The sequence below is a fragment of the Mesoplodon bidens genome (genome assembly GCF_964165515.1).
Source record: "Mesoplodon bidens genome assembly, chromosome: 20".
Classification (NCBI taxonomy): Eukaryota; Metazoa; Chordata; class Mammalia; order Artiodactyla; family Ziphiidae; genus Mesoplodon; species Mesoplodon bidens.
This window is the reverse complement of record NC_138181.1, coordinates 28,575,489-28,602,837: the sequence shown is the minus strand read 5'-3', so window position 1 is coordinate 28,602,837 and position 27,349 is coordinate 28,575,489. Positions and strand designations below refer to the sequence as shown.

General features: G+C 39.4%; 2 protein-coding genes across 14 annotated transcripts in view; one reads left to right on the top strand and one right to left on the bottom strand.

Moving 5' to 3' along the window:
• Positions 1-27,349, top strand: part of PRIMPOL (primase and DNA directed polymerase) — a 60,789-nt gene that overhangs the window by 17,759 nt on the left and 15,681 nt on the right. For 6 of the 10 annotated variants that reach the window (XM_081220988.1, XM_081220991.1, XM_081220990.1 and 3 more), the window contains 8 exons: positions 3,031-3,318; positions 12,014-12,176; positions 14,177-14,265; positions 16,223-16,312; positions 16,388-16,496; positions 22,046-22,128; positions 22,208-22,254; positions 25,354-25,435. In XM_081220988.1, coding sequence (XP_081077114.1) covers positions 3,031-3,318; positions 12,014-12,176; positions 14,177-14,265; positions 16,223-16,312; positions 16,388-16,496; positions 22,046-22,128; positions 22,208-22,254; positions 25,354-25,435 — 951 coding nt within the window. Of the gene's footprint in view, positions 1-3,030; positions 3,319-12,013; positions 12,177-14,176; positions 14,266-16,222; positions 16,313-16,387; positions 16,497-22,045; positions 22,129-22,207; positions 22,255-25,353; positions 25,751-27,349 lie in introns of those variants that run through there. The other 4 variants (XM_081220989.1, XM_081220987.1, XM_081220992.1 and 1 more) reach the window with 4 other exon arrangements.
• CENPU (centromere protein U) overlaps positions 22,632-27,349 on the bottom strand; it is a 33,227-nt gene continuing 28,509 nt past the window's right edge. For 2 of the 4 annotated variants that reach the window (XM_081220999.1, XM_081220998.1), the window contains exon 13: positions 25,839-26,345. In XM_081220999.1, coding sequence (XP_081077125.1) covers positions 26,232-26,345 — 114 coding nt within the window. In that variant the 3' untranslated portion in view covers positions 25,839-26,231. Of the gene's footprint in view, positions 25,348-25,838; positions 26,346-27,349 lie in introns of those variants that run through there. The other 2 variants (XR_014014112.1, XR_014014111.1) reach the window with 2 other exon arrangements.

Genomic DNA, 27,349 nt, shown 5'->3' with positions numbered 1-27,349 from the left:
TTGCTTACTTCTTTAGCCAGCTAGCTAGATGGATCTGATCATACTACTGTGTGCCTCAAACCCTTCCAGGATTATTCCTTGCCTTCAGGGAAGAGTCCAGGTGTCTTAGTTTGCATGATGAGGCCCTTGGGGCACTGGCCTCATCTCTCACCACTTGGCACTTCTAACTCTGTCCTTCACTTAGCTCCCACGGGGGCCACATTTTCTGTAGTCCTTAGGCCTCTGCACTTTTTTTTTTTTTTTTTGCAGTACGCAGGCCTCTCACTGTCGTGGCCTCTCCCGCTGCGGAGCACAGGCTCCGGACGCGCAGGCTCCGCGGCCATGGCTCGCGGGCCCAGCCGCTCCGCGGCCTGTGGGACCCTCCCGGACCGGGGCACGAACCCGCGTCCCCTGCGTCGGCAGGCGGACTCCCGACCACTGCGCCACCAGGGAAGCCCCAGCCTCTGCACTTTGTGACGCGGCTGTCTGACCACATCAGCTGGTCTGTTAAGACTCCGTGTAGGTTCGTCATCTGAGAAGGCTTTTCTGTCACATCCCAAACCCTAGGACAGGTTCGTGTTCCCTCCGGGGTGCAGAGCGTGCCCAGTGCCTATCGTGTCAAAGCCTTCGCTGCTTCCTGGGGTAATGTCTTCTTTTGTCTTCTCTATTCTACTTAGTGTTTCTTTAGGGCATGGATTGTTTCTTATTCACTGTTGTATTTCCAGAGCTTATAGATAGTAATGTCTTTATCACTAATAATAATATAACAGTAGCAGCAGCAGCTACCATAAGTACAAGAAGTCACTTAATATTTGCTGAACGAATGACTGAACGTTAGGTGGCTCTGCTGTCTGGTGCGTGGGGTAGAGTCCTAAGCAGGTATTTCTTTGATTCCTATTTACTCCTCGTGGTCTGCTCTGGCTCCTAGCCACGAGGCTAAGCACGGAGATTGGCTGCTAGGCGGAAGAGGAGAGTGGAAATTTGACCGGTAATTAGCAGTGTCTCCAACAGATAGCTTCTGAGGGCAGCTGACGTTGAAGCTGGGCTTTAAATCAAATTCCATCAGGCAAAGATAAGAAAGGCTTTACTGTCAGGACAGCGTAAGCAAAAGTATAGAGGTAAGAGTTCGTGACTAATTTGGGGAGCAGTGGGAGTCTAGTGTGGCTGGAGTGAGAGGCACGGTCAGACCTGGTAAACGGGATGCCATCTGCAGCTCTGATCCTCCAGAATTATGAACTGTCAGAACCAGAGATGCAGAGATTATGAAGTAGTCCGGATTCACCACTTTGGTTCCCCTCCCTCAATGTATCTCTTGGTGACATTTCTACTTCCTTTTGTCAGCCTTTCAGAAAGAGGAATTAGGAAGTGTAAGATCATAGGATGTTAGCAAGATGTACAAATTTGATCTCCTTGAAATACTTTCCTACCAGCCTGCCATAGAACCTGAAATTTCTATGATCGATACGTTCTTTTGAGTTATTCCCAGCCAATAAAATTGTCCCTGTATTAATGATGAGGGAGGGTGATACTATTGGGGAAGAGCAGCAGAGAGCAGCGTCGTTTGCTGGAGCCGGTGTTAGTGTTAAGGTGGTTGCACCGTCCGTCGTTCTAGCCCGGCCTCCTAAGCATGGTCTTGGCAACTGGTTCTGCAGCCACGCCTCTTGGTGTCAAGTAGGTGTAATTTTACTTTTCCAGGAAAATTTACTTTATCAGTTTGTGTTTGGACTGCTTTATTGTCCTTTGATATATCATGATTTCTTTTTGCTCAGTATTTACCTTATTTCCCTCATTCCAGAGATAATCATGTCTATATATGATTGCAAGGATCAAATTCTTTTGCCTTCATTTTGATTTTTAGTTTTAGAAGATAGTGGATTTGTTTCTTTGAGGAGGGAAGTAATGAAGTCTAATTTGGAGAAAGAGAATTTTGAACTTAGAGCATGTGTATCTTATGATTTAAGGGTTCAGGCTGTCTGGTAAATAAAGTGACAAACCCAGACTATACCAATTGTAAAGACTAAAATTAAGTTTTTCTTATAGTAGTGCATTTCTCCGGTATTGTTCTGTGTGAAGCAACTTAACCAGATTGTTATTTGATTTTATGATACAAATGATGAGAGTTTAAAGAAGCTCTGGATTGTCATACCATCTTTTCTATGTAAAGATAGTGCTACTCATATTTAGAGCTCTTAGAATAAATGTTGAAATACAATAGATGTATTTACTTGCTTTAGTTCTGGACTTTAGTTATTGAGCCACAACCCCGCTCATGACCAGTTATCGGGAGAGGCAGGAGGAGCAAGAACCTTAAACTGATGGCTGTGAATGTCCAGGTTCTTGGGGCGTGTCATGCGAGTGAAGGAGAGAAGATAAGTCCTGAGACATTTGCTGACGTCCTGACATAGGGAGAGTGTGGCAGCACTGTTTGCTTGTGTAAACCTTGCATTCTGTAATCATTGATTGTGCATGTAAATTCTACTCACTTTGTATTCGTTAAAGTGGCGCTTTGTGTGGTGACAGAGCATGTGGCCCAGGCCCAGACGAGCAACACGGACAAATGGTCTCACAGTAACCTTCCCTTCTAAGATGATTTGTTTACAAGTGACACCAAACTCCCCTGTCAAAGGGAATTTAAAGAGTAAAAGATTACACAAGAGGAAGGAAGTATAGGAGAGGTGTGTTACAGTTCATAATAACAACTCAGTTTTTTTTTGTTTTTTTTTTTTTGCGGTACGCGGGCCTCTCGCCGCTGTGGCCTCTCCCGTTGCGGAGCACAGGCTCCGGACCTGCAGGCTCAGCGGCCATGGCTCACGGCCTAGCCGCTCTGTGGCATGTAGGATCTTCCCAGACCAGGGCATGAACCCGTGTCCTCTGCATCGGCAGGCAGACTCTCAACCACTGCGCCACCAGGGAAGCCCAACAACTCAGTTTTAAAACCAGAAATCGAAAGTAGAAGCCTTACTGTGTAAAATTGTCCTGTGTAGATTTGTGCCTAGATCTTGTTATAGTTTGCAGAAAAGAATTAGATTAACCTTTTTATTTTTCCTTTAGGTAATTTTGTGAGAAAAATTTTAGAGCCTGTTTTTCGCTTAATTGCTACTGAAGATGATGATATGACTCCAGAGACAGTGGGCCATGAACTTTCCCATTTTTCTGAAACACCAGTTAAACAAGGAATTTCCTTTAGCAAAAAGTCCACAGATAAGGATATAGGAGAGAGCTGGACAATGAATTCAAAGAAACTGGAGATGCTGGGGTCAGCTAAGCAATGCAGTCCTGATCTTTCATTTTTAATTGTGAAGAACAACATAGGAGAAAAGCATCTTTTTGTAGATCTAGGTAAGTAGAATTGACAGCTCTCTGTTGGACTGTCCTTGTGTACTTCTGTGAGAGACCAGTCAGTGCCCACTTGTCACTTGGCTTAGGATTCTTACTGCCACCACTGCTCCACAGCGACTGGGGTCACTAGCAGAATGTGATCAGTGAGCTCAGGTGCAGGAAATCTAGTACGTTTCTGTTAGGAGATCTTTTTTTTTTTTTTTTTTTTTTTTTTTTGCGGTACGCAGGCCTCTCACTGTTGTGGCCTCTCTCGTTGCGGAGCACAGGCTCCGGACGCGCAGGCTCAGCGGCCATGGCTCACGGGCCCAGCTGCTCCGCGGCATGTGGGATCTTCCCGGACCGGGGCACGAACCCGTGTCCCTTGCATCAGCAGGCAGACTCTCAACCACTGCGCCACCAGGGAAGCCCCTGTTAGGAGATCTTAAAGGGGTCCTGTGGGACATAAGCAGCAGGCTGGCCTGAGCTCCAGAAGAGAATGGTTGTGGCTGGCACCTGCTCTGAAATGTTCACAGGATTCATGACAGGGGACAGTTGGATAGCAGTCTCCAATGCTGCTGACAGGTTTAATTAGATTAAATAAATTGTAAAAATAGGTACACTGTAAAAATGGAGCTATTATGTGGCAAAGTAAGCCTGGCGTTTTCTGCACTGAAGAGCTTTGCAGGGGTTATTTCATCAACTTCCTACTATGATAAAACTGGGGGCTTCTTCAGCTGTGCTCTCTTCTGCCCTGCTTGCTTCTGGTCTCTGAATCTGAGGATATATGAAGCACTGGCACAAGACCTCAGCCTGTTTAGGTAATACACAGGCCAATCAGGACCCCTAATTCAGCTGAGCTCCAATTTGGTGAACTAAACCTCATTTTTTTTTTTTTTTTTGCGTTATGTGGGCCTCTCACTGCTGTGGCCTCCCCCGTTGCGGAGCACAGGCTCCGGACGCGCAGGCTCAGCGGCCATGGCTCACGGGCCCAGCCGCTCCGCGGCACGTGGGATCTTCCCAGACCGGGGCACGAACCCACGTCCCCTGCATCGGCAGGCGGACTCTCAACCACTGCGCCACCAGGGAAGCCCTAAACCTCATTTTTATGTTGAGTTCTAGCTTGTGATTTGAAAAGCCATAAGAGCAGCATTTTTGCCACTGATGGTTAGAGCAACTCAGAGAGCTTCAGTGTCTACAAGTTGAAGAAAAGTAGGTTTAAGCTATAAGCAAGATTACCAAGCCAATCAGGCTGAGAATAGGAAGTGTTCCTGCTGTATTGCATATCTTTCTAGCACCCCTGACAACCAAGTATAAGAATTTGGAAATAAAACAGGCATTCCTTGCTTTATGACACTTTACAGATATTGTGTTTTTTACAAATTAAAGGTTTGTGACAGCCCTGAGTCAACCACTGATATCGCAGTTTTTCCAACAGCATTTGCTCACTTTGTATCTCTGTTTCACATTTGGTAATTCTTGCAATATTTTATACTTTTTCATTATTATTTGTTTTGATGATCTATGATTAGTGATCTTTGATGTTACTACGATGACTCGCTGAAGGCTCAGATGGTGGTTAGCATTTTTTTAGTTATAAAATTTCTTAAGGTATGTATATTTTTAAAGACTGCTGTTACACCCTTAATAGACTATAATGTAATATAAACATAACTTTTATAAGCACTGGGAAGCGAAAAAATTCATGTGACTTTATTCTGATATTTGCTTTTATTGTGGTGGTCTGGAACTGAACCCACAGTAGCTCTGAAGTATGCCTGTAGCTTTCAGTGTACAGGTCTTTCACCTCTTTGGTTAAATTTATTCCTAGATACTTTATTCTTTTTGATGCAATTGTAAGTGGGATTGTTTTCTTATTTTCTCTTTTGATAGTTTGTTATTAGTGTATAGAAACACCACAGGTTTCTGTATATTGATTTTGTATCCTGCAGCTTTACTGAATTCATTTATTCTAACATTTTTTTGGTAGAGTCTTTAGGGTTTTCTATGTATAGATGATCCCTGACTTAATGATGGTTTGACCTACCACTTTTTTTTTCCCCACTTAAAATTTTTTGACTTTACAGTGGTGTAAAAGTAATGTATTCAGTGGGAACCGTACTTTGAATTTTCAGTTTTGATCTCTTCCTGGTCTAGTGATATGTGGTATAATACCCTCTTGTGATGATGGGCAGTGACAGTGAGCTGCAGCTCACAAGTCAGCCATGCAGTCAGGAGATAGATCAGTCACAATCATTTTGTATCCAGACAACCATTCTGTTCTTTTTACTTTCAATATACTATTCAATAAATTACGTGAGGTATTCAGTGCTTTATTACAGAATAGGCTTTGTGCTAGATGATTTTGCCCAACTGTAGGCTAATGTAAGTGTTCTGAGCACATTTAATGTTGGCTAGGCTAAGCTATGATATGCAGTAGGTTAGGTGTATTAAATGCGTTTTCAACTTATTGGGATGTAACCAGTTGTTAGTTGAGGCAGACCTGTATAATATCGGGTATACAAGTATACAATATATCTGCAAACAATGACGGTTTTACTTCTTCCTTTACAATTTGGATGCCTTTTTTCTTTCTTTTCTTGCCTAAGTGCTGTGGCTAGGACTTCCAATACTACATTGAATAAAAATGACGAGAGTGTGCATCCTTGTCTTGTTCCTGATCTTAGAGGAAAAGCTTTCAGTTTTTCACTCCTGAGTATTTCTAATTGTGGACTTGTCATATGTGGCCTTTATGTTGAGGTGTGTTTCCTCTGTATCCACTTTATTGAAAGTTTTTATCATAAGCGGATGTCGAATTTTGTCAAATACTTTTTCTGCATCTGTCGAGATGATCATATGATTTTTATCCTTCATTTGTTAATGTGTTGTGACATCACATTGATTGATTTGTGGATGTTGGACTGTCCTTGCATCCCTGGAATAAATCCCACTTGATCATGGTGTATGATCCTTTTAATGTAGTGTTCAAGTTGGTTTGCTAATATTTTGTTGAGGATTTTTAGATCTATGTTCATCAGTGATACCGGCCTGTAATTTTCTTTTCTTGTGGTATCCTTGTCTAGTTTTGCTCTCGGGGAATTTTGTTCTTGTAAAGTAAGTTTGGACATGTTCCCTCTTCTGTTTTTTGAAAGAGTTTGAGAAGGATTGGTATTCTTTGAATCTTTGATAGAATTCACATCTGAAGTCATCTGGTCCTAGACTTTGCTTTCTTGGGAGGTTTTTGTTTACTGATTCAGTGTCCTTACTAGTACTTGGTCCATTCAGATTTTTGATTTCTTCATGATTCAGTCTTGGCAGGTTGTATGCTTCTAGGAATTTATTCATTTACTCTAGGTTGTCCTATTTGTTGGCATATAATTATTCATGGTAGTCTCTTATGATCCTTTGTGTCAGTTGTAACATCTCCTCTTTCATTTCTGATTTTATTTATATGAGTCCGCTCTTTTTCTTGGTGAATCTACCTAAGGTTTATCAATTTTGTTTATCTTTTCAAAGAACCAGCTCTTGGTTTCATTGATCTTTTTGTTTTTTGTTTTTTTAGTCTCTATTTCATTTGTTTCTGCTCTGATCTTTTATTTCTTTCTGTCTGCCAACTTTGGGCTTCATTTGGTTTTATTTTTCTAGTTCCTTGATGTATAATTTTAGATTGTTTATTTGAGATTTTTCTTGTTCCTTGAGGTAGGCCTATATCACTGTTAACTTCCCTCTTAGAACTGCTTTTGTTGCATCCTGTACATTTTGGTATGTTGTGTTTCCATTTTCTTTTATCTCAAGGTATTTTTTTATTTCTCCTTTAATTTCTTTGTTGACCCATTGTTTACTCATTAGCATGTTATTTAATCTCCACATACAAGTGAATTTTCCAGTTTTCTTCTTATAATTAATTTTTAGTTTCACACCATTGTGGTCAGAAAAGATGCTTGATGTGATTTCAGTCTTCTTAAATTTGTTAAGACTTGCTTTGTGGCCTAACATATTATCTGTCCTGGAGACGGTTCCATGTGCATTTCAGAAGAATGTGTATTCTGTTGCTTTTGAATGGAATGTTCTGTAAAGTCCATCTGATCTAATGTGTCCCTTAAGGCTAATATTTCCTTACTGATTTTCTTTCTGGATGCTCTATCCATTGATGTAAGTGGGGTATTAAATTTTTCTACTATTATTGTATTGCTGTTTCTCCCTTTAGGTTTGTTAATATTTGCTTTATATATTTAGATGCTCCTACGTTGGAGCATATTTGTATATAAGTATTTACAAATGTCCTTTTCTTGTATTGACCCCTTTATCAGTTATCGTTACGTAATGCCCTTCTTTGTCTCTTATTACAGTCTTTGTTTTAAGTCTGTTTTGTCTGATACAAATATAGCTATTCCAGCTTTCTTTTTGCTTCCATTTGTTCAGAATATCTTTTTTTACCTCTTCACTTTCAGCCTGTGTGTATCCTTATGTCTGAAGTGCATCTCTTGTAGGCAGCATATAGATAGGTCTTGTTTTTTTGTTTGTTTGTTTGTTTTTTAAAGGAAAGCCAACATTGGGGGAAGATGTGGAATCTTTTTTTTTAATTTATTTTTATTTTTGGCTGTGTTGGGTCTTTGTTTCTGTGCGAGGGCTTTCTCTAGTTGAGGCAGGCGGGGGCCGCTCTTCATCGCAGTGCGCGGGCCCCTCACTATCGTGGCCTCTCGTTGTGGAGCACAGGCTCCAGACGCACAGGCTCAGTAGTTGTGGCTGACGGGCTTGGTTGCTCCGCGGCATGTGGGATCTTCCCAGACCAGGGCTCGAACCTGTTTCCCCTGCATTGGCAGGCAGATTCTCAACCACTGAGCCACCAGGGAAGCCCGGTCTTGTTTTTTCATTCATTTAGCCACTCTGAATCTTTTGATTGGAGAATTTAGTCCATTTACACTTAATTATTGATAGGTATGTACTTATTGCCGTATTGTTAATAGTTTCCTGCTGTTTTGTAGTTCCTCTTTTCCCTTCTACTTTTCTTGCTCTCTCCCTTTGTGGTTTGATGACTTTTCTAGTGGTATGCTTAGTTTCCTTTTGTCATTTTGTGTATTATCTACTATAGGTTTTTATTTTGTGGTTACCATGAGGCTTGCATATAACAACTTATAGCAGTCTGTTTTAAATTGATAACAATTATTTAATTTTTTTGGCTGCGTTGGGTCTTCGTTGCTGCGCGCGGGCTTTCTCTAGTTGCGGTGAGTGGGGGCTACTCTTTGTTGTGGTGCGTGGGCTTCTCATTGTGGTGGCTTCTCTTGTTGTGGAGCATGGGCTCTAGGCGCGTGGGCTTCAGCAGTTGTGGCATGTGGGCTCAGTAGTTGTGGCTGACGGGCTCTAGAGTGCAGGCTCAGTAGTTGTGGTGCATGGGCTTAGTTGCTCTGTGGCATGTGGGATCTTCCCAGACCAGGGCTTGAACCCATGTCCCCTGCATTGTCAGGTGGATTCTTAACCACTGTGCCACCAGGGAAGTCCCTAGTTTTATAAGTCTTAATCCACTACCTTTACTATATATTTACCTTTACCAGTGAGATTTATACTTTCATTTTTTAAAAAGACTTATTTATTTATTTATTTTTGGCGTGTCAGGTCTTAGTTGTGGCATGTGGGATCTTTGATTGTGGTGCGTGGGCTTCTCTCTAGTTGTGGCGTGTGGGTTTTCTCTCTCTAGTTGTGGTGTGCAGGCTCCAGGGCACATGGGCTCTGTAGTTCTGGTGCTCGGGTTCCAGAGCACGTAGGCTCTATAGTTTGCGGTATGCAGGCTTTCTAGTTGAGGTGCGTGAGCTCAGAAGTTGTGGCACACATGGGCTTAGTTGCCCTGCGGCATGTGGGATCTTAGTTCCCTGACCAGAGATCGAACCTGCGTCCCCGGCATTGGAAGGTGGATTCTTTACCACTGGACCACCAGGGAAGTCCCCATGTGTTTTCTTGTTACTAATTAACACCCCTTTTATTTTTTCAGTTTAAGGAAGTCCCTTTAATATTTTTACAAGGCTGGTTTAGTGGTATGGTGATGAACTCCTTTAGCCTTTATTTGTCTGGAAAACTCTTTCTCTGTCCTTCAATTATAAATGATAACTTCAGGTAGAGTATTCTTGGTTGGAAATCTTTTTTTATGTCAGCCAGATTGAATATATCATACCACTCCCTTCTGGGGTAATAGTCTTATGGGGGTTCCCTTGTATGTAACAAGTTTTTTTCCTTGCTACTTTAAGATTCTCTCCCTTTAACTTTTGGCATTTTAATTAGAATGTGTCTTGGTATGGGTCTCTTTGGATTGATCTTATTTGGAACTCTCTGGGCTTCCTGTATCTGTATGTCCCTTTCGTTCTCCAGGTTAGGGATGTTTTCAGCCATTATTTCTTCAAATAAGTTTTCTGTTCCTTTCTGTCTCTCTCTGTCTCTTTTTTTTCCTCTAGGACTCCTTTAATGTGAATGTTAGTCTGCTTGATGTTGTCCCATAAATCCCTTAAGCAGTCTTCACTTTTTTTTTCCATTCTTTTCTTTTTTTGCTGCTCTGATTGGGTGAGTTCCTCTGCCCTGTGTTCGAGTTCACTGATCCTCTCTTTTCCTTCATCTAGTCTGCTGTAGAACCCCTCTAGTGTATTTTTCAGTTCACTTATGGTATTCTTCAGTTCTTTGATTTATGTTTGGTACTTTTTTATATTTTTCTTTTTGTTGAAGTTCTCATCGTTTTCCTCCATTCTTTCCTGAGTTCGGCAGGCATCTTTATGACCATTATTTTGAACTCTTTATCAGGTGAGTTACTTTTCTCCATTTCATTAAGATTTTTTTCCCTGAGGTTTTATCTTGTTCTTTCATTTAGAATAGATTCCTCTGTTTCTTCATTCTGCTTGACTCTCTGTGTTGGTTTTTACCCATTAGATGAAACAGCCACTTCTCCCAGTCTTGAAGGGTTGGCCTTGTGTAGAAGATGAACTTTATCATTCAGTCCTGTCTTAGCTCATGTTGTCACAAACCTCTGTGCTTGTCCAAGCAGCCTATTTTATTTATATATATATATATATATATAATTTTTTTTTCTTTTTGCGGTACGCGGGCCTCTCACTGCTGTGGCCTCTCCCGTTGCGGAGCACAGGCTCCGGACGCGCAGGCTCAGTGGCCATGGCTCATGGGCCTAGCCACTCCACGGCATGTGGGATCCTCCCGGACCGGGGCACGAACCCGTGTCCCCTGCATCGGCAGGCGGACTCTCAACCACTGTGCCACCAGGGAAGCCCCCCCCCCATTATATATTTAATAGCTCCTAGTAACTGAGTGTGTGCCAAGACCAGTCAGTGCCCCAAAGGGGAGGATCTCAGACAGCACCTAGATTCAAGCTGATTGGAAGCCAGACCTTCAGGCAGCAGCTTTTAAAGAATGCAAGTATATACACTCCTGTGGGATCATAAGCTTAAGCCCTGCTAGTCACCAGAGCCAGGCAGTCTGGTTGGGCAGGAGTCACAAAAATTGGGGCTCCAGATGAGTGTATAAGCTCCTTTATGAGAGATACTGGTGAGCTGTAGTGAGGTGGAGGGAGAGTGCCAAGCTGGTGTCCACTGACCTCCATTCCCTAGGAGCCCCTAAGCTCCAGGACAAGCAAATAGGCCTCTTTGTTAGAAAGACTGGGGGTGTGTTTAAGTCTGCTGTCTGTGCAGTACTCTGGGAGTGGTAGTCTACCAAGAGCTGTCTCTCTGATTGTTACAGCTCCATGGGACCCAGGATCACAAGCTTCCCTAACCTCTAGAGCCAGGAGATCAAGGGGTATCTGGATGGTAGCCACAGAAACTGTCACCAGCTGTGAAAACCAGGGCAGCAGATATGTGTAGAAGCTCCCCTCTGGGAGCTACTGGCACTCTGGATCATGGCAGAGGGAGAGCACAAAGATGGCACCCACTGCTGGAGCAAGGCAGAGGGGTGGTATGAAGACGGTACCTGCTGATAAAATAAAAAAGAAAGATGAAAGAAAGATGGCTCCCTCCAGCTTTTGCAAGGCAGAAGGAGAGCAGGAAGGGGGTGCCCACCAGCCTCCATCCTTAGAGAATATCCCAACAGGACCTTGCCCCTCAGACCAGTGCTTTAAAATTAGTAAATGAGTCTCTTTCACATAACGAATGGGCGCTTTTCGATGGGCTGCTTCTGCACTTGACCCTGGGGCAGGTGAGTCTTCATGAGAGCCCTTTAAGAGCCGTTTTCAGTTTTCATGGCCCTGTGGGTCTCGTGGGTGTGAGCCAAGTTGGTCTTCAAATCCAGGTGTTTGGAGGGCTCATCTCTCAGGTGCTGGTCTTAAAAGTTGGGGTGCCTGATGTGGGGTATGAACCCTGTACGCCTTGGGGAGAAGTTCTGGGTTTGCGTTCCCTTCTGACTGTGTGCTGCCGTGCCTGGGGTGGGGTTTGTGGTGAGAGTGCCTGTCAGCCTTTCCTGTCTGCTTCCATGTGAGTTCCCTCTCGTTTGCCTGATGTGAAGGGGCCATTCCGGTTTTCAGATTTTTTTCCACAGGAAATTGTTCCATGTATAGCTGTAGATTCAGTGTGTCCCTGGGAGAAGGTGAGTTCAGGATCTTCCTATGTCACCATTTTGAACCACAAGCAGGTGTTTTTTCTAATAATACTATACAGAATTAACTTAATATTTGCTGACTATAAAAACAAATCACTGAAAACATGCATTCATATTTTATTAATTTTTGATATAGGAGTTTATACAAGAAATAGAAACTTCCGACTGTATAAATCATCAAAAATAGGAAAGTATGTGCCTTTGGAGGTTGCTGAAGATAACAAATTTTATCCTATACAATCGAAGAATATTTCCAAAGAAAATCAATATTTCCTCTCTGCTTTGGTCAGCAATGTCAGGTATACAGGACCAGAATTAAATCACTGTGTGTTCATGAATATTTATTAAGCAGTGAATGGCACTGTATATTACTAAAATGTGAATTGTATAAACTTTTTATATCTTGAGTAAAAGAAAGTCATTTCTTAAAATTCTAGGTTAACTGTTCTTTTTTGTCCATTAACTAAATAATAATAGTAAAAGTTATTTTTTAACCATTTTTCTCTTTATATCCTTTTATGATTATATTTGATATATTTTCCAGTTTTTTAAAATGATTATTCTATAAAAATGAAAAATGACTTGTATTGCATCTGGAAATATAATTACTGTTAACATTTAATTTTCTTTTTATATATGCACATACAGAAATATAATTTACATAGCCCCTTCATTTAAAACATTTCTTTTTTTTTTTTTTTTTTTTTTGTGGTACACGGGCCTCTCACCGTTATGGCCTCTTCCGCTGTGGAGCACAGGCTCCGGACACGCAGGCTCAGCGGCCATGGCTCAGGGGCCCAGCCACTCCATGGCATGTGGGATCCTCCCGGACCAGGGCACGAACCCATGTCCCCTGCATCGGCAGGCAGACTCTCAGCCACCAGGGAAGCCCTTGAAACATATTTCTTGAGATCATTATTTATATTGTTATGTCACCTGTTTTATCCACTCAACATTATGTCATGAATATTTGTCAAGTTAATAATTACCACCAATAAATAAAATTGTTGATGTCTGTATAATTTTCCATTACACTGATATACTCTATTGTCAGTTCTGTTACTGAACATTTAAATTCCCATGTTTTGGTCATTTTTAAAAAGTGTGAAAGACATCTCCCAACAGAAATATATGCCTTTATTCCCCTTCACTCTGGGCTGGCAATTTTGTTAGTGTAGGACATGTGGTTAAAGATCAGACTAAATTGCCTTGCTGAATTAACTTGTTCTGATTCTCCTCCTTTTTGCCTTTCCTACATATAATTTTAAAGAGAAATTTCATAGAGATAAATTTTAATAAAAATACTTAAAATACACTGCCATAGGGCAAGTTGTGTCCAAATGTCGACTTGATAGCGGTTACTCAGGAGGGTGGGAAGATGTGTTGTTTTTCTCTATATATTTATGGACTATTTAAGTTTTCATAACAAATCTTAGAAGTAACATCAAAGTCTTAGTTTCCTACCTTTAAAATGGAAATAATATTAACATCTATTTCATGGAGTTGTGAGGATTAAATAAGAGCTGTATGTGTGTGCTTACAACAGCACCTGGCACATGGTCTCTGCTCAATAAATGTTAATTATTCGTCCTATCTGAGATTCTAGAGGTAGTGTGGTCGTAAAAATTACATGATTCTTCTCCCCACTGTTGTTGGCACCAGAATAAGGTCACATTCTGTCATGTATGGGAAAAGCAACACAGTCTCTAATAACAGCCTGAAAGTACAGGTAATCTCTTGATTACCTAATCTCATTTCTTTTGTAGTTTCAATATTAATTTTACAGAAGTGGAGAGTTCTTTTACTGAGTAGAGTTATCTTAATTGTCATTTGTGTATCCAACTAAATATCAGGTATTTTTCTTCCTGAAATAAAGGCTAAATTCTTTATGGTTATGAATGTATTTTTGCTTTCAGTTAATTTTAATCTATTTTCCCTTTGCTTTCATCCTACTTTTTTTCTTCCTATTATCCAGACTTTTAAAATTTTGTTAACATAAATTTCAAAGGCTCTGTATGTTTGGGGAATAGTTCATTCTGCAGCTTCAGCAGTCCTAGAGTCTTCTGATACACTCTGTAGTAGAGGAAAGCATCAGTTTTAAATGATCACCAAACTACTCTTTTTTAATATGGGTTGGATTGGTGCTTTTGTAGGCAAATGTGGCATAAATATCCTAGAACAGTTAGTTATCTGTTGAAAAAAGGATTTTATTATGAAACTATTTGAAATTGTGTCCTTTCTGTAGTCACGTCTCTTTAATTCTAATGTTACTTTTTGTTGTACATATTTTCTTCTTCAGATTCTCAGATACTTTACGAATTCTGACATGTGACATATCTCAAAATAAACAAAAACGAGTTGAGGATTTTAACCATACCAGTACTTCAGGTAATTTTAAGAAAACAATTTCCTATAAAAATTTAAGGATGCAAAATTTATTTTGCTTATAAATCTTAAATCTTAAGTATTCATATGTAGTGATCCTTCAGAACAACTGGGTTTCTATCCAAAATGGAAAAAGTATAATAATTGATGTATTTTAAAACTTCTTTACTAATCTTCATTTTATGGTGTTTTGGGGAAAAATATGAAAATGTAGATTGTTTATATAAAATAAACGCATATTAAAATGAAAAAACAAAGTTCTCTTCACCCCTCTGTCCACAATCAAAGATGGGTAACCACTGTTAATAACTGCCTATTTAACCCAGCAGAGCTTTTCCTATATTTCCTGTACATGGAGAGCTTCTGCATTCTTTTAATGGCCATATAATTTTTCACAAAATCTATGTGTTCTTCATTCCTATACTGAAGAAAATATAGATCTTTTTCTAAGATATATATCAACTCTCCAGTAAATATTTTTATACACATATTTTGGGCTATCATTATTTATAATAGTGAAACTGAAAATTTAAATGTACAACAAAATGGGATTGGTTACATACTGTAAAATACTCTGTAGCCATTTGATTTAAATTTATAAAGCCTATATAATATGAAAAATGCCCAATTATGACATTAGGACTCAAAATTATATGTGAGGTATGATCACAGGTTTATTTTAAAAATATGGATAACATTTTCTTATGTTTATTTTCCTCTGGTTGTTTAACAGTTATTTCTAGACATTCCTCTCACTTCTGCTGTAATATATTTTCCAAAATTTCTTAAATGTGTACTATTTTTGTAGGTGAAATCGGGCTTTATTTTTTTTTTTTTTTTTTTTTTTTTGCTGTACGCGGGCCTCTCACTGCTGTGGCCTCTCCCGTTGCGGAGCACAGGCTCCGGACACACAGGCTCCGCGGCCATGGCTCGCGGGCCCAGCCGCTCCGCGGCATGTGGGATCTTCCGGGATAGGGGCACGAACCCGTGTCCCCTGCATCGGCAGGCGGACTCTCAACCACTGCGCCACCAGGGAAGCCCAGGGGCTTTATTTTAAGAAGAGTATTCTGTCTTTAAATTTAAGTAAGATTTTAAATAAATTATTTTTAATTATTCCATTAGAGTCTTAGATAGAAAATATGATGAATGTCAGTGCTGTACAGGTAAAGAGCACCGGAGAACACACCTGTGGTAAGCCGAATTGCTTACTGGTCACCACGGTGGAGAATGCACACCATAGGAAACTGGGGGCATCTCAGTAAAAGGGGGTTAGAAAGGACTTCTTATAGGATTCAGGCTTGAGTTAGATGCTTTTGGAGTCTCCAAGGAAGTGTGTTTGTTTTGAATTGGGTGCTGTCAGTGACAATTTTATGATGAAATATCTTGATAAATCTTATCAAGAAGGAGCAGCTCCTTACATTAGACAAGATAGGTGGGCGCTTGGTCATTTTTGTGGTTTGGAAAATGTTCATGTTTTGTCTGTGTTCACACATGATTACAGAGTGGTGTTCATTTTTGTCTTGAATCATCATGGCCACAGAGTGACCTTATCTGATGTTGAAGTTCTGTGAAATAGTTTATGATTAATAGGAGAACACCAGGGCTGAGCTGTGAGTCCCCAGCCAGCTTGTAGCAACACCAAGGCCTCAATGATACTAGGACAGCTCCTGGATGCAAGGGGCTGCTTTTCTCTTTATCAGAATGAAGCAAGCAACTGAAGTGATACTAAATGCTTTTTATGCAAATTAGCTAAAATTTGATTTGAGAGGTCTGAATTTTACCTGCTTCCTTGTAAGAGTCCATGACTGACTAAAAGACAAATTGCAGAGAAGGCCAAAAAAACCCGAAACAAACTGGCAGGAGCAGGTTGCAAAACCCATAGTTGTACTAAACAACTTAAAATTTAACTCCTCATCTTTTAGCCGTTACGATTTATAATTAATTTTTCTTTCTGTTGCAGTAGAAACCATTGAAGGTTTTCAGTGTTCACCTTACCCTGAAATTGATCAATTTGTTCTCTCGTTGGTGAATAAAAATGGCATTAAAGGAGGTAAACAGTCTTATTCTTAATTAACTGTTATATGATACAATAATAATATCTTTAGAAACATTATTTGTGGTTCAGGAATTCGGCGCTGGAACTACTTTTTCCCAGAAGAATTATTGGTTTATGATATTTGTAAATACCGCTGGTGTGAAAACATTGGAAGACCCCACAAGAGTAATAATATCATGTAAGTAATATTGTTTAATGAGTTCTGTGTTTAACCAGTATTTTATTTTTTTATTTCTCTTTGCGGTACGCGGGCCTCTCACTGCTGTGGCCTCTCCCGTTGTGGAGCACAGGCTCCGGATGCACAGGCTCAGCAGCCATGGCTCACGGGCCCAGCCGCTCCGCAGCATGTGGGATCTTCCCAGACTGGGGCACGAACCCATGTCCCCTGCATCGGCAGATGGACTCTCAACCACTGTGCCACCAGGGAAGCCCCTAACCAGTATTATATTTTAAATGTTTATAATTTTTAAAGATGAGAATATAAAAATGATTTTGTTATAATAGATTTAGTTGTAATTCAATTTATATTTTATTTGGTTTGTGTGGTTTTTTTCTTTTCTTTTAGGAGTTAATTTATTTTTGCTGTGTTGGGTCTTCGTTTCTGTGTGACAGCTTTCTCTAGTTGTGGCAAGCGGGGGCCACTCTCTATCGCGGCCTCTCTTGTTGTGGAGCACAGGCTCCAGACGCGCAGGCTTAGTAGTTGTGGCTCATGGCCTACTTGCTCTGCGGCATATGGGATCCTCCCAGACCATGGCTCAAACCCGTGTCCCCTGCATTAGCAGGCAGATTCTCAACCACTGTGCCACCAGGGAAGCCCTGGTTTGTGTTTTTTAATATTTAATTTGAGTTTCTTATTACCTTGCCTCTAGCACATATCTTTATTTGTATTTTATTTGGTAAAATAATCCCTTAAATAAACAGTAAAATCTTGAGGAAACTAAAGTAGAATTAAGTAGGGCTAGAAAGAAATGAGAGGTAGTAGCCATTGGCCCTTGACACCTATGGAGTCTAAATCAAAAGTGAGCAAATTTGGACAAGAAGGAAACTACTCCATCAGTGTTTAAGAATTGGAGTTAAGGTTATGTTAACACGTTCAAGACAAAGAATGGTATAGAAGGGAACCAGTATTTATTGGGTGCTTGCTGTATATGCCAGGCCCTGTTTTTAGAGGTTTTTTTTTTCTTTTATTCTTTATTTTTTTGTGTGGTATGCGGGCCTCTCACTGTTGTGGCCTCTCCCGTTGCGGAGAACGGGCTCCGGACATGCATGCTCAGCGGCCATGGCTCACGGGCCCAGCCGCTCCGTGGCATGTGGGATCTTCCCGGACTGGGGCACGAACCCATGTCCCCTGCATCGGCAGGCGGCCTCTCAACCACTGCGCCACCAGGGAAGCCCTAGAGTTTTCTTTTAAATGCCCCTGGCAAAAGGAGAGGAAGTAATGGAAGAAGTAAAACCATAAGAATTTTAAATCTTACAAGGAAATATTTAGAATAGGGATAAAATAGGAACCCAGTAGTTATCATTTATGATGTGAGAAATTTTGCTGTTTTAATGTCAAAACTCAGACTTCGATATATCAAGCTTTTATAGCACATGGGCCAGATGTGATAAAATGATCATGAAGCTTTTGTTAGAAAGCTGGAAAACAGATATTATTATTCAGTGCTATATTATATATGTAGATTAATTCAGTAAAGAAAAAAAACCCTATATGCTCAGTGCAGAAAGCTGTAACAGAAAAACACAAAAGAAAAGACCACCCATCATAGTCCCAGAACCAGTAATAACTATGGTTAAGATTTTGGTGTATCTTTCTAGTCTTTTTTCTATGCATGAAAGTTTGCCAGAAAATCATTATCATACAGTGATCATCTTTTAACTTCTTGAGATATTCAGGTTGCTATATATTTCTTTCTGAAGAATTACCAGGTTGTATTATGTATCCACAGTGTATTCTTTCTCTTAACTGTGAGATACATCATATATATAAAAGTGTGTATATAATGTATTGATATATGTACATTTTAAGAACTAATACTAAAACGATAACTTGCCATATCTGTCACTCACCATAAGAAACAAAATTTATTCAAACCTCAGAAGTACATTGTGGGCCCAGCCCCAGTTTGTTTAGAGATTATAGCTATTATCCTGGATTTTGTGTTAATCTTTCCCTTGCTTCTCTTTATGGTTTTTCCATATATATTTGTATCTCCAAACAGTATATTACTTCATTTTACATTTTTTGAATCTTAGGTAAATTGCATCCTTTGACTTGCTTTTTTGGTCAGTACTGTATTTGTGAGGTTCATTCATACTATACTGCAGCATGTAGCTGTTGCTTATTCTTGTTTTCATCATTGTGTATGATGTCATTATACAAATATAAATATACCAGGTTATCTGTTGCCCTACTGTGGACATTTGGCTTGCTGCTATAAACAGTGAAGCTACAAATAGTCTTGTATGTATCACTTAGTGCACATATGCAAGTTTTTCAAAATATTTCTTAAAACTAGAATTGCTGTGTCATAGAATATGCACATATTTAATTTTATTAGATAATAAATAATTTTCCCAAATGGTCACGCTACTTTACACTCCCACCAGCAGTGTTTTCAGATTTTGTACTGATCCATATTCTTACCAAAACTTTATTTATTATTATTTTTTATTTTATTTATTTATTTTTTTTGCGTTACGCGGGCCTCTCACTGTTGTGGCCTCTCCCGTTGCGGAGCACAGGCTCCGGACGCGCAGGCTCAGCGGCCATGGCTCACGGGCCAGCCGCTCCGCAGCATGTGGGATCCTCCCGGACCAGGGCACGAACCCATGTCCCCTGCATTGGCAGGTGGACTCCCAACCACTGCGCCACCAGGGAGGCCCCAAAACTTTATTATTGTTAGATTTAAAAAATTTATTTTGCTAATCTGGTGAGTTTAAAATGGTATTGTGGTTTTCATCTGAATTTCCCTGATTGCTAACAAATTTGAGGATTGGATTGTCAAACCTCACTCATACGAATCACAGATCTTACCCAATGATAAGCTTTACTAGTAGCTTTAAAGATATAAGGAAGCAAAGGCACAGGTGAAGCAGAATGAGGCCTGGGACATCTGGCACGGTGACCCGGGTCCTTCCTGCACTGGATGCTTTTCTCTAACTTAGGTTGAAAGCTGAGGCAGAAGTGAGCAGTCACTGTACACAGCAGGGAGCATTGATGTTAGGAAACATCTGTGTTTTATATTCATAGTTACATAGCATGTGTGACATGTCCAGGGAACCATGCCTCATAAATCCATAGACTCTAGGTTTGTTTACCATATGCAGAGACATCCTGCGAAGAACATTCTACATAGACAAGGACTCTCAGCTTAGCAAATTGCCATTGGTCCCCAGACTTTCTCAGTTATGTTGCCCTTAGTATCGTAATAATTTTTTCACATTGCTCCAAGGACAAAAGAAATACCTAACAGTTTATTAATCAGTTTCAAGCAACTTAGTATTTGTCCTAATAATTTAGTACCTCTTCGGAAAAAAAGTTTATCAATTGAAAGAAAATATTTGTATTTATTTAAAGTGAGGTATAATTGACATAACATTACATTAGCTTCAAGTGTACAACATGATTGCAAAATGATCTCCCCAGTAAGTCTAGTTAACATCCATCACCATGCGTAGATGCAGTTACAATTTTGTTCTTTTTTTGTGATGAGAACTTCAGATTTACTCTTACCAATTTCCAAATATGTAATACCGTAGTATTAGCTATAGTCACCATGTGTACATTATATCCCAGTGAGTGACTGATTTATACCTGGAAGCCTGGACCTTTTGAGCCTCCTTAAATATAATTATTAATGGGATGTGTGCCCTTTTGAGCACTGCGTCAACCCCTAAACCTGGGAATTAGGCTGGACACTGCCACCCTCACTGTTGCATCTCATTCCACATTGATGGTACTTTTCACCACAGCCACCACCAAAACACCCAGCTCTACAAAGACAGGACATCACTGAAAGGAACGAAGGAAGGTGATATATTGAAGCTGTGAATTACCAGCAAGTACTTTGCCGGGTGCTTGACAGATGTGTTATCACCGTTTCCCTAGAAAGATAAATATCCTACATCACCCTGGGGCACTCCGGTGTACAATTTGGGAACTGTAGCATGAGTCTGTTTATTAGGAAGTCTATTACTGGAATGTTTAGGGGGCCATGGGATCGGGTTGCCAGCATTTTTCTCTCCTTGGTAAATGTCCCAATACCATATAGACTGTTAACCATTTTATGTTTCCTTTTCTGTGAAATGTGGGAAGATTTTAAACTACTTAATCAAATTTTAAAAAAATTTTAGTGGTTATAGGATTGTTTGGGTTTTCTGTAACTTTAAGTTTGCTTGGCTTGGTATATTCTTACCTAGTACTTTGTCTCTTCTACCAAAATTTTCAACATTACTGGAAAAAGTTCATAATAGTACATTTTTAGTATATTTTGCATTTGTAGTTATATCTCGATTTCTAATAACATTTATGTCTTTACCTTTTTTTGTTTAATCTTGAATTTTATTAGTTTTCACATTTTGTCCTTGTTGATTTTTCTAAATTTTTGCTCTTTATTACTTCCTGCCTTTTAATTTATTAAGGTTTATTGTTACTTCTCTAAGTAAGTTGTGTTTAGCCATTTTTTTTGTACATAAGGTTTTAGGATTCTAAATTTCTTTCTAAAGATCACTTTGGCTGTTTCACGTATTTTATTTTTTATTTATTTTGGTGGGGGGAGGGTGCCCACCACGCGTCTTGTGGGATCGTAGTTCCCTGACCAGGGATTGAACCTGGGTCCTCAGCAGTGACAGCGTGGAATCCTAACCACTGGACCGCCAGGGAATTCCCCTCATATTTTAATATGTAATTTCAGTTCCATTCAGTTCTAAGCATATTCTAATTTCCATCATGGTTTTTCCTTCAGTCACGTGGTTATTAAGAAAAATGTTTTAGGGCTTCCTTGGTGGCACAGTGGTTGAGAGTCCGCCTGCCGATGCAGGGGACACAGGTTAGTGCCCCGGTCCGGGAGGATTCCACATGCCACAGAGTGAGAGGCCACAACAGTGAGAGGCCCACGTACTGCAAAAAAAAAAAAAAAAAGAAAAGAAAAGAAAAAAGAAGAAAAAAAGAAAATGTTTTAAATTTCTAAGTTATGAGTTTTAGTTAGCTATCTTTTTTTGTTGCTTATTTCTAAATTGCTTTGTGGTCAGAGAATGTGTTGTGTGAATGAATACTTTTAAATGTGATGATTCATGTTGTACCTAGCATAGTCAATTTTTAGAATTGTTTTAAATTTTTGATATCCTGACTTTTGGGGAGTTGTTTGGTATCAATTATCAAAAGAATTTTTTTTTAAAATCTTGATTTATGGTTGAAGATTTGTTTACCCTTGAAGTTGTCAGTTTTGCTCACATATTTTGAGGCTCTCTTATTTGGTGGATAGAAGTTGGGAATTGTATATTCCTGGGAGGAACTTTTGTCAGTATGTAATTTTTGCCCTGAAGTTCATTTTGTGTGATACTTTTGGCAACCATGGTTTGCCAAGTAAGGGTCTATTTTTATCCTTTTACTTTTCTCCATCTCTGAAGTCTTAGGCATATCTCTTGTAAATGGCATGTAGCTGAATTTTGTTTTCTATGAAGTCTAGATAGTAAATAATTTTTTCTTCTTTTTTTAATGTAAAGGATTTTGGTTGACCTGAAAAATGAAGTTTGGTATCAAAAATGTCATGACCCTATATGTAAAGCAGAAAACTTCAAATCTGACTGTGAGTTACTAATTTTTACATTTACCACAAAGTAAAAATTAGTTATTTATATAATAGTTCTACTGTTTTTCTGATTCAGGTTTCCCATTACCTGCTGAAGCACGTCTTCTGTTTCTTCTCAAAGAGGTAAGTGCAGTTTTTAGTTTCCTTCTCATTACTAACTAGTTCTTGGTACAATGGTGAATGAGCTAATGGTATCCAGGTGTGTCCAGATACTGTTTAAACACGCTGTTCTGTACCTTGTTTTCACTTAGGAACATGTTGTAGTGATTGTCTCAGCACAAATCTGATAATATGAACCTCATTTTTTCCCACTGCTGCATAAGAAATTAATGTAGCTAGCTATTTAACCAGTTTCAGACATTTAATAAATTTCTCATTTTTTGCTTTACAGAGTGTACCAAAATATATTGTTTCTTTAAACTATAAGAAGAATTTCTGGAAGCAGAATTGTGTCTAAGGGTATATGCATTTTAAATTGTGGTAGATATTACTAGATTGCCAAACCAATATTTTTCTTTTTACAACTTTTATTTACCCAAGTAATTCACATTCATTGTAGACAAACATTAGAAAATACATAAAGCACAAAAGGAAAAAAGCATCATCACTTATAATTTGACCACGCAGATAACTGATGTAAATGTTGTGGTATCTTCCAGAATTTGTTACCTGTCTGTGTACCCTCATGTTTTTTTAGTCATAGTGTATGTACTATATTGTAGGCTTTTTTTCCTACTTAAACTATCACAGATATTTTCCATACATACTACCAGTTGCTCTCCAAAAAACGATAGGAAATTAGATTTCAGTTTATGGGAGCACCTATTACCCTACACTTGCCAACATTGCTTGTTTTTGCCTTTTGATCTCTACCAACCTGGTAGGCATAAAGTGGTATTTCGGGTGTTTTAATTTACACTTATTAATGCAGTTTAACTTTCATCAGATTTACTATGTGTTTTCTATTATGGATTGCCTATAACTGCCCTCTACTTTTATATGGGGTCTTATTAATATTTTACAAGAACTTTTCATTGAGCAATCTTACATTATTTTCTAGACTTTAGTGTTTTTTTTCCTCACATCTATCAGCCTTTTTGTTTACAGTGTTACGGTTAGAATGAAAGTTACTTGCTACAAGCTGAATTAGTGTTTGAGTTTACAATTTGATTGGTACCTATTAAATTTGATTTTTAAATGTCTCCTGAAAAAATTCATTCTGAAATGGTAGAAATCTCATTCTTGATCTGTAGGAGCTGGATATAAAATAGCTGATAGCCAGATTCTCTGGTGAACTAAAGAGATAACCAAGAAAAAAGATTTAAATTGTGCCTCTAAGGAAGAATATTTTATCGTTTTTCATTTGGAGTGTTATTTTGATGCATGTTTGTGGTTTCAGTGGGTTTCTAAAACTGATTTATTTTCCTGCCTATCCAGTAATACCTCAGAAATGCCAAGGTGAAAGTATTTTTGGTGTACAGTATTACCACTGCTTGGATTTAATTTATTTTGTCTTTTTATTTAAAGTAAGAACAGTATAAACCTATCACTTAGTTTTAACAGTTAATATTTTGTCATTTCTGCTTCATCTGGTTTTAAAAGATTCAACCTACAAAAATGTTGCAGCAGAACAAGGAAGCATCCTGTATGCCCTTCCTCTAGACTTGTTAAACATTGGGCCACACTTTTTTCTCCCTCTACTGTACACATTACACATCATCATTTTTGATGAATCTTGTCTAGGCATTTCAGGCTGCTATAACAGAGTACCTTAGACTGAGTGACTTAAAAACAACAAATTTCTCTCATTTCTGGAGGCTGGTCAGTCCAAGATCAAGGTGCTGGCAGACTCAAGTCAGCTTCTGGGTCATTGAGAGCTGTCTTCTCACTGTCCTTCCCTGGTAGAAGGGGTCACAGAGCACTGTGGTCTTTTATAAGGAGGCACTAATCCCATTCATGAGGGTTCTGCCCTCATGATCTAATCACCTGCCAAAGACCTCACCTCCTAATACCATCACATTGAGGGTTAGGATTTCAACCTCATGAATTTGGGGATGGGGGTACATAAACATTCAGTTCGTAACAAATCTCTTCAGAATAAGTTGCAGACATCAAAATCCTCCTTCTTATTCTCCAGCTACATACGAGAGAAAGAACATTCTTATATACCTATAGTGAAATTATTAAATTCAGGAAATTTCATGTTGATACAATATTATTTAATATACAAATCCACACTCATACTTTGACAGTTGTCTCAAAACTGTTCATAACTTTTTTCAATCCATGTTAATTTTTTTTTTTTCGCGTTACGCGGGCCTCTCACTGTTGTGGCCTCTCCCGTTGCAGAGCACAGGCTCCGGACGCGCAGGCTCAGCGGCCATGGCTCACGGGCCCAGCCGCTCCACGGCATGTGGGATCTTCCCAGACTGGGGCACGAACCCGTGTCCCCTGCATTGGCAGGCGGACTCTCAACCACTGTGCCACCAGGGAAGCCCCATGTTAATTTTTAAAATACTTTAAAGATAGAGAAATATGTTAAGATAGCAGATACATTTTAAAATCAGTTTCTTCGGCTAGACTATCCTCTTTTTTATAAATTTATTTTTATTTTTGGCTGCGTTGGGTCTTCGTTGCTGCGCGTGGGCTTTTCTCGAGTTGCGGCGAGCAGGGGCTACTCTTCGTTGCGGTGCGTGGGCTTCTCATTGTGGTGGCTTCTCTTGTTGCGGAGCACGGGCTCTAGGTGCATGGGCTTCAGAAGCTGTGGCTCGCGGGCTCTACAGCACAGGCTCAGTAGTGGCGCATGGGCTTAGTTGCTCCATGGCATGTGGGATCTTCCTGGACCAGGGCTCGAACCCGTGTCCCCTGCATTGGCAGGCAGATTCTTAACCACTGCACCACCAGGGAAGCCCCTATCCTCTTTTTTAAAAAATCAGTCTTACCTTTGCTGTAGCCCCATCTGTGTACATTGAAAAGAATGTACCACAGGAACTGCAGGTATTTCTAAATTTGGAGTTTCAAGAGTGTGCCACAAAGGCAGCAGTAGTGAGCCCATTCCCATGGTGACTGTATTGGAGACAGTATCGTCCAGTGTTTTCATTTTAATATCTGTTGAACTGAATACTTTAATTCAGTAGAGATGAACTATCGGGTGAAATCATACATTCTGTCTGAATAAGCAGGATTTTCTTCCTCTACTCTCCCTCCCCTTTGGAACTAAAGGCAGAGGAGTTTACAACGGATCAAACAAGGGACAATGAAACCAAGAATCCTCATGAACCATCATCTAGTGCATCGTCAAAAGGTACATTTTGTGATGCTGACTGGGATAATGGCATTGATGATGCTTATATTTTGGAGGCTACAGAAGATGCTGAATTGGCAGAAGCTGCAGAGAACAGTCTTCTCCGTTATGATGGAATTGATGAAATTCCTGATGAACTAATTATAGATGTATTACAAGAGTAGCTAATTATGGACACTTACATAACTAGGCTGTAATTTGCTTGAAAACAGATTTAATAACAAACTAGTAACTTATAAAGCCTGTTGTATCAGCTAAGTTTTATTACTTTGCTTCCAAATCTTATTTATTGAAGTAAACCTGTTTTATTGAAAATTAGCTCCAATGTGCTTAAATTCAGTATAAGTCTCCTTACTCGATTAACCAAAGTTATTAGTCTTTGTTCGTATCGGCTTAACTTTGCATGTTTATTTTTACAGTAAAACTTTTGTATGTCTAGGGCTGATTAGGTGTCAACATTTTGAAACTCACTACTTGACATTAATCAGAAAAATTAACTATGGCCTCTAAAACTACTATACCTTGCCATTTAATTTTAATGACAAAGTAATATTAAATTTTGATGACAAGACCATACAACCAGCCTGAACAATTAGACAAGTTTACTTTTTTTAAATGTACCTGAGAATGTTGCTATAACATAACAAAAGAAATATTCAATTCAAATTAATAGTAATAAAGTTTGGGTTATTTTTCCCCCTTCTCCTTTGTGGAAAAATACATACAGTTTCAGAAGGTAACAGGCAGTAGTAGCATGAGACTCATCTTTATATGTGCACACTTTAGTAGACTGGCCTCATTTCTGGTCAAGGAGCTTCTCTAATTGACAGTTGATATTTTGCAGATGGTTTTCAGCTCCCAAAAGGGGTCTTGCTTTGAATAGCAGAGCTGGAAGGCTGGATGAATCATACTGTTGAGGGAAAATATTCAGAATAACAAATATCAAAACTTTTAGAGCCCTATCCATTTTACATAGCTCAATGTTATGACCAAATGCCAACATTAATAGAGGTTTCTATGAATCACTCTCCTCTCATTTTTCTGATAAAATTGGTTTTAATTCATTGCCTTAGGACAATTGATAAGTAAGGTTGCAAGGGAACTGCTCTGCAAAGCTTGACCTAATCATCCCGGGAGATAAATTGGCTCAAAGAACTGTGGCATCTGAATTATTTAAAACAAAATCATCCCTGGGACAGGGTAAGACCTGGTTTGGGCAAGTCAGCTAGAGCTCTGTGGGGTCGGCTTGATCTCATGCTATTTTAAACACAGGAAACCATATGGAAGATTTACTTTTACTATAAGAACTGATGGAATGAGAACAGCAGGTCCCTAAAATTCATCATCTGGAAAAATTACTTACTGGGAAGATCAATAAAGTGTCTTAAAAGTTGCCAATCCAAACTGTCCTTAATGATTAAAGACAAAATTAAATGCAAACCCAATGTAAAATAGAAAACAAAACTCATGATTTTGAAATAATTAACAAAGCCAAATATCATGGTGAAATTTGTATCTAAAGGGTGAGTGACTAAAATCACCCGACAGCTGTATCATACTTACGATAGTTTGTTATGTTTTCAAGGTGATTTTCTTAGAAGTGAAATTAAGCAGAAAAGCTGTCAGACTGACTACCACCCAATAATAATGGAATTTTTTCTAGAATATCAGTTACCATATTACTAGGCAATTCAGTTTAACAAGTATTTGAGAGCCTAATGTGTTCAAGCTGCCATGGGGCACCTGCTCTCAGGGAGGGTGGGCAAGGGGAAGAACATTTGGTGCTAGATTCTTAGTTTAGGAGAAGAGGTAAGACATAAACCCCAGTATCTACACTCTGAAAGCATAACGCACAGCTGTCACAACGAAAGTCCAGAACCCCTGAAGGCTTGCACAGAACAAGATGTTAGTAAG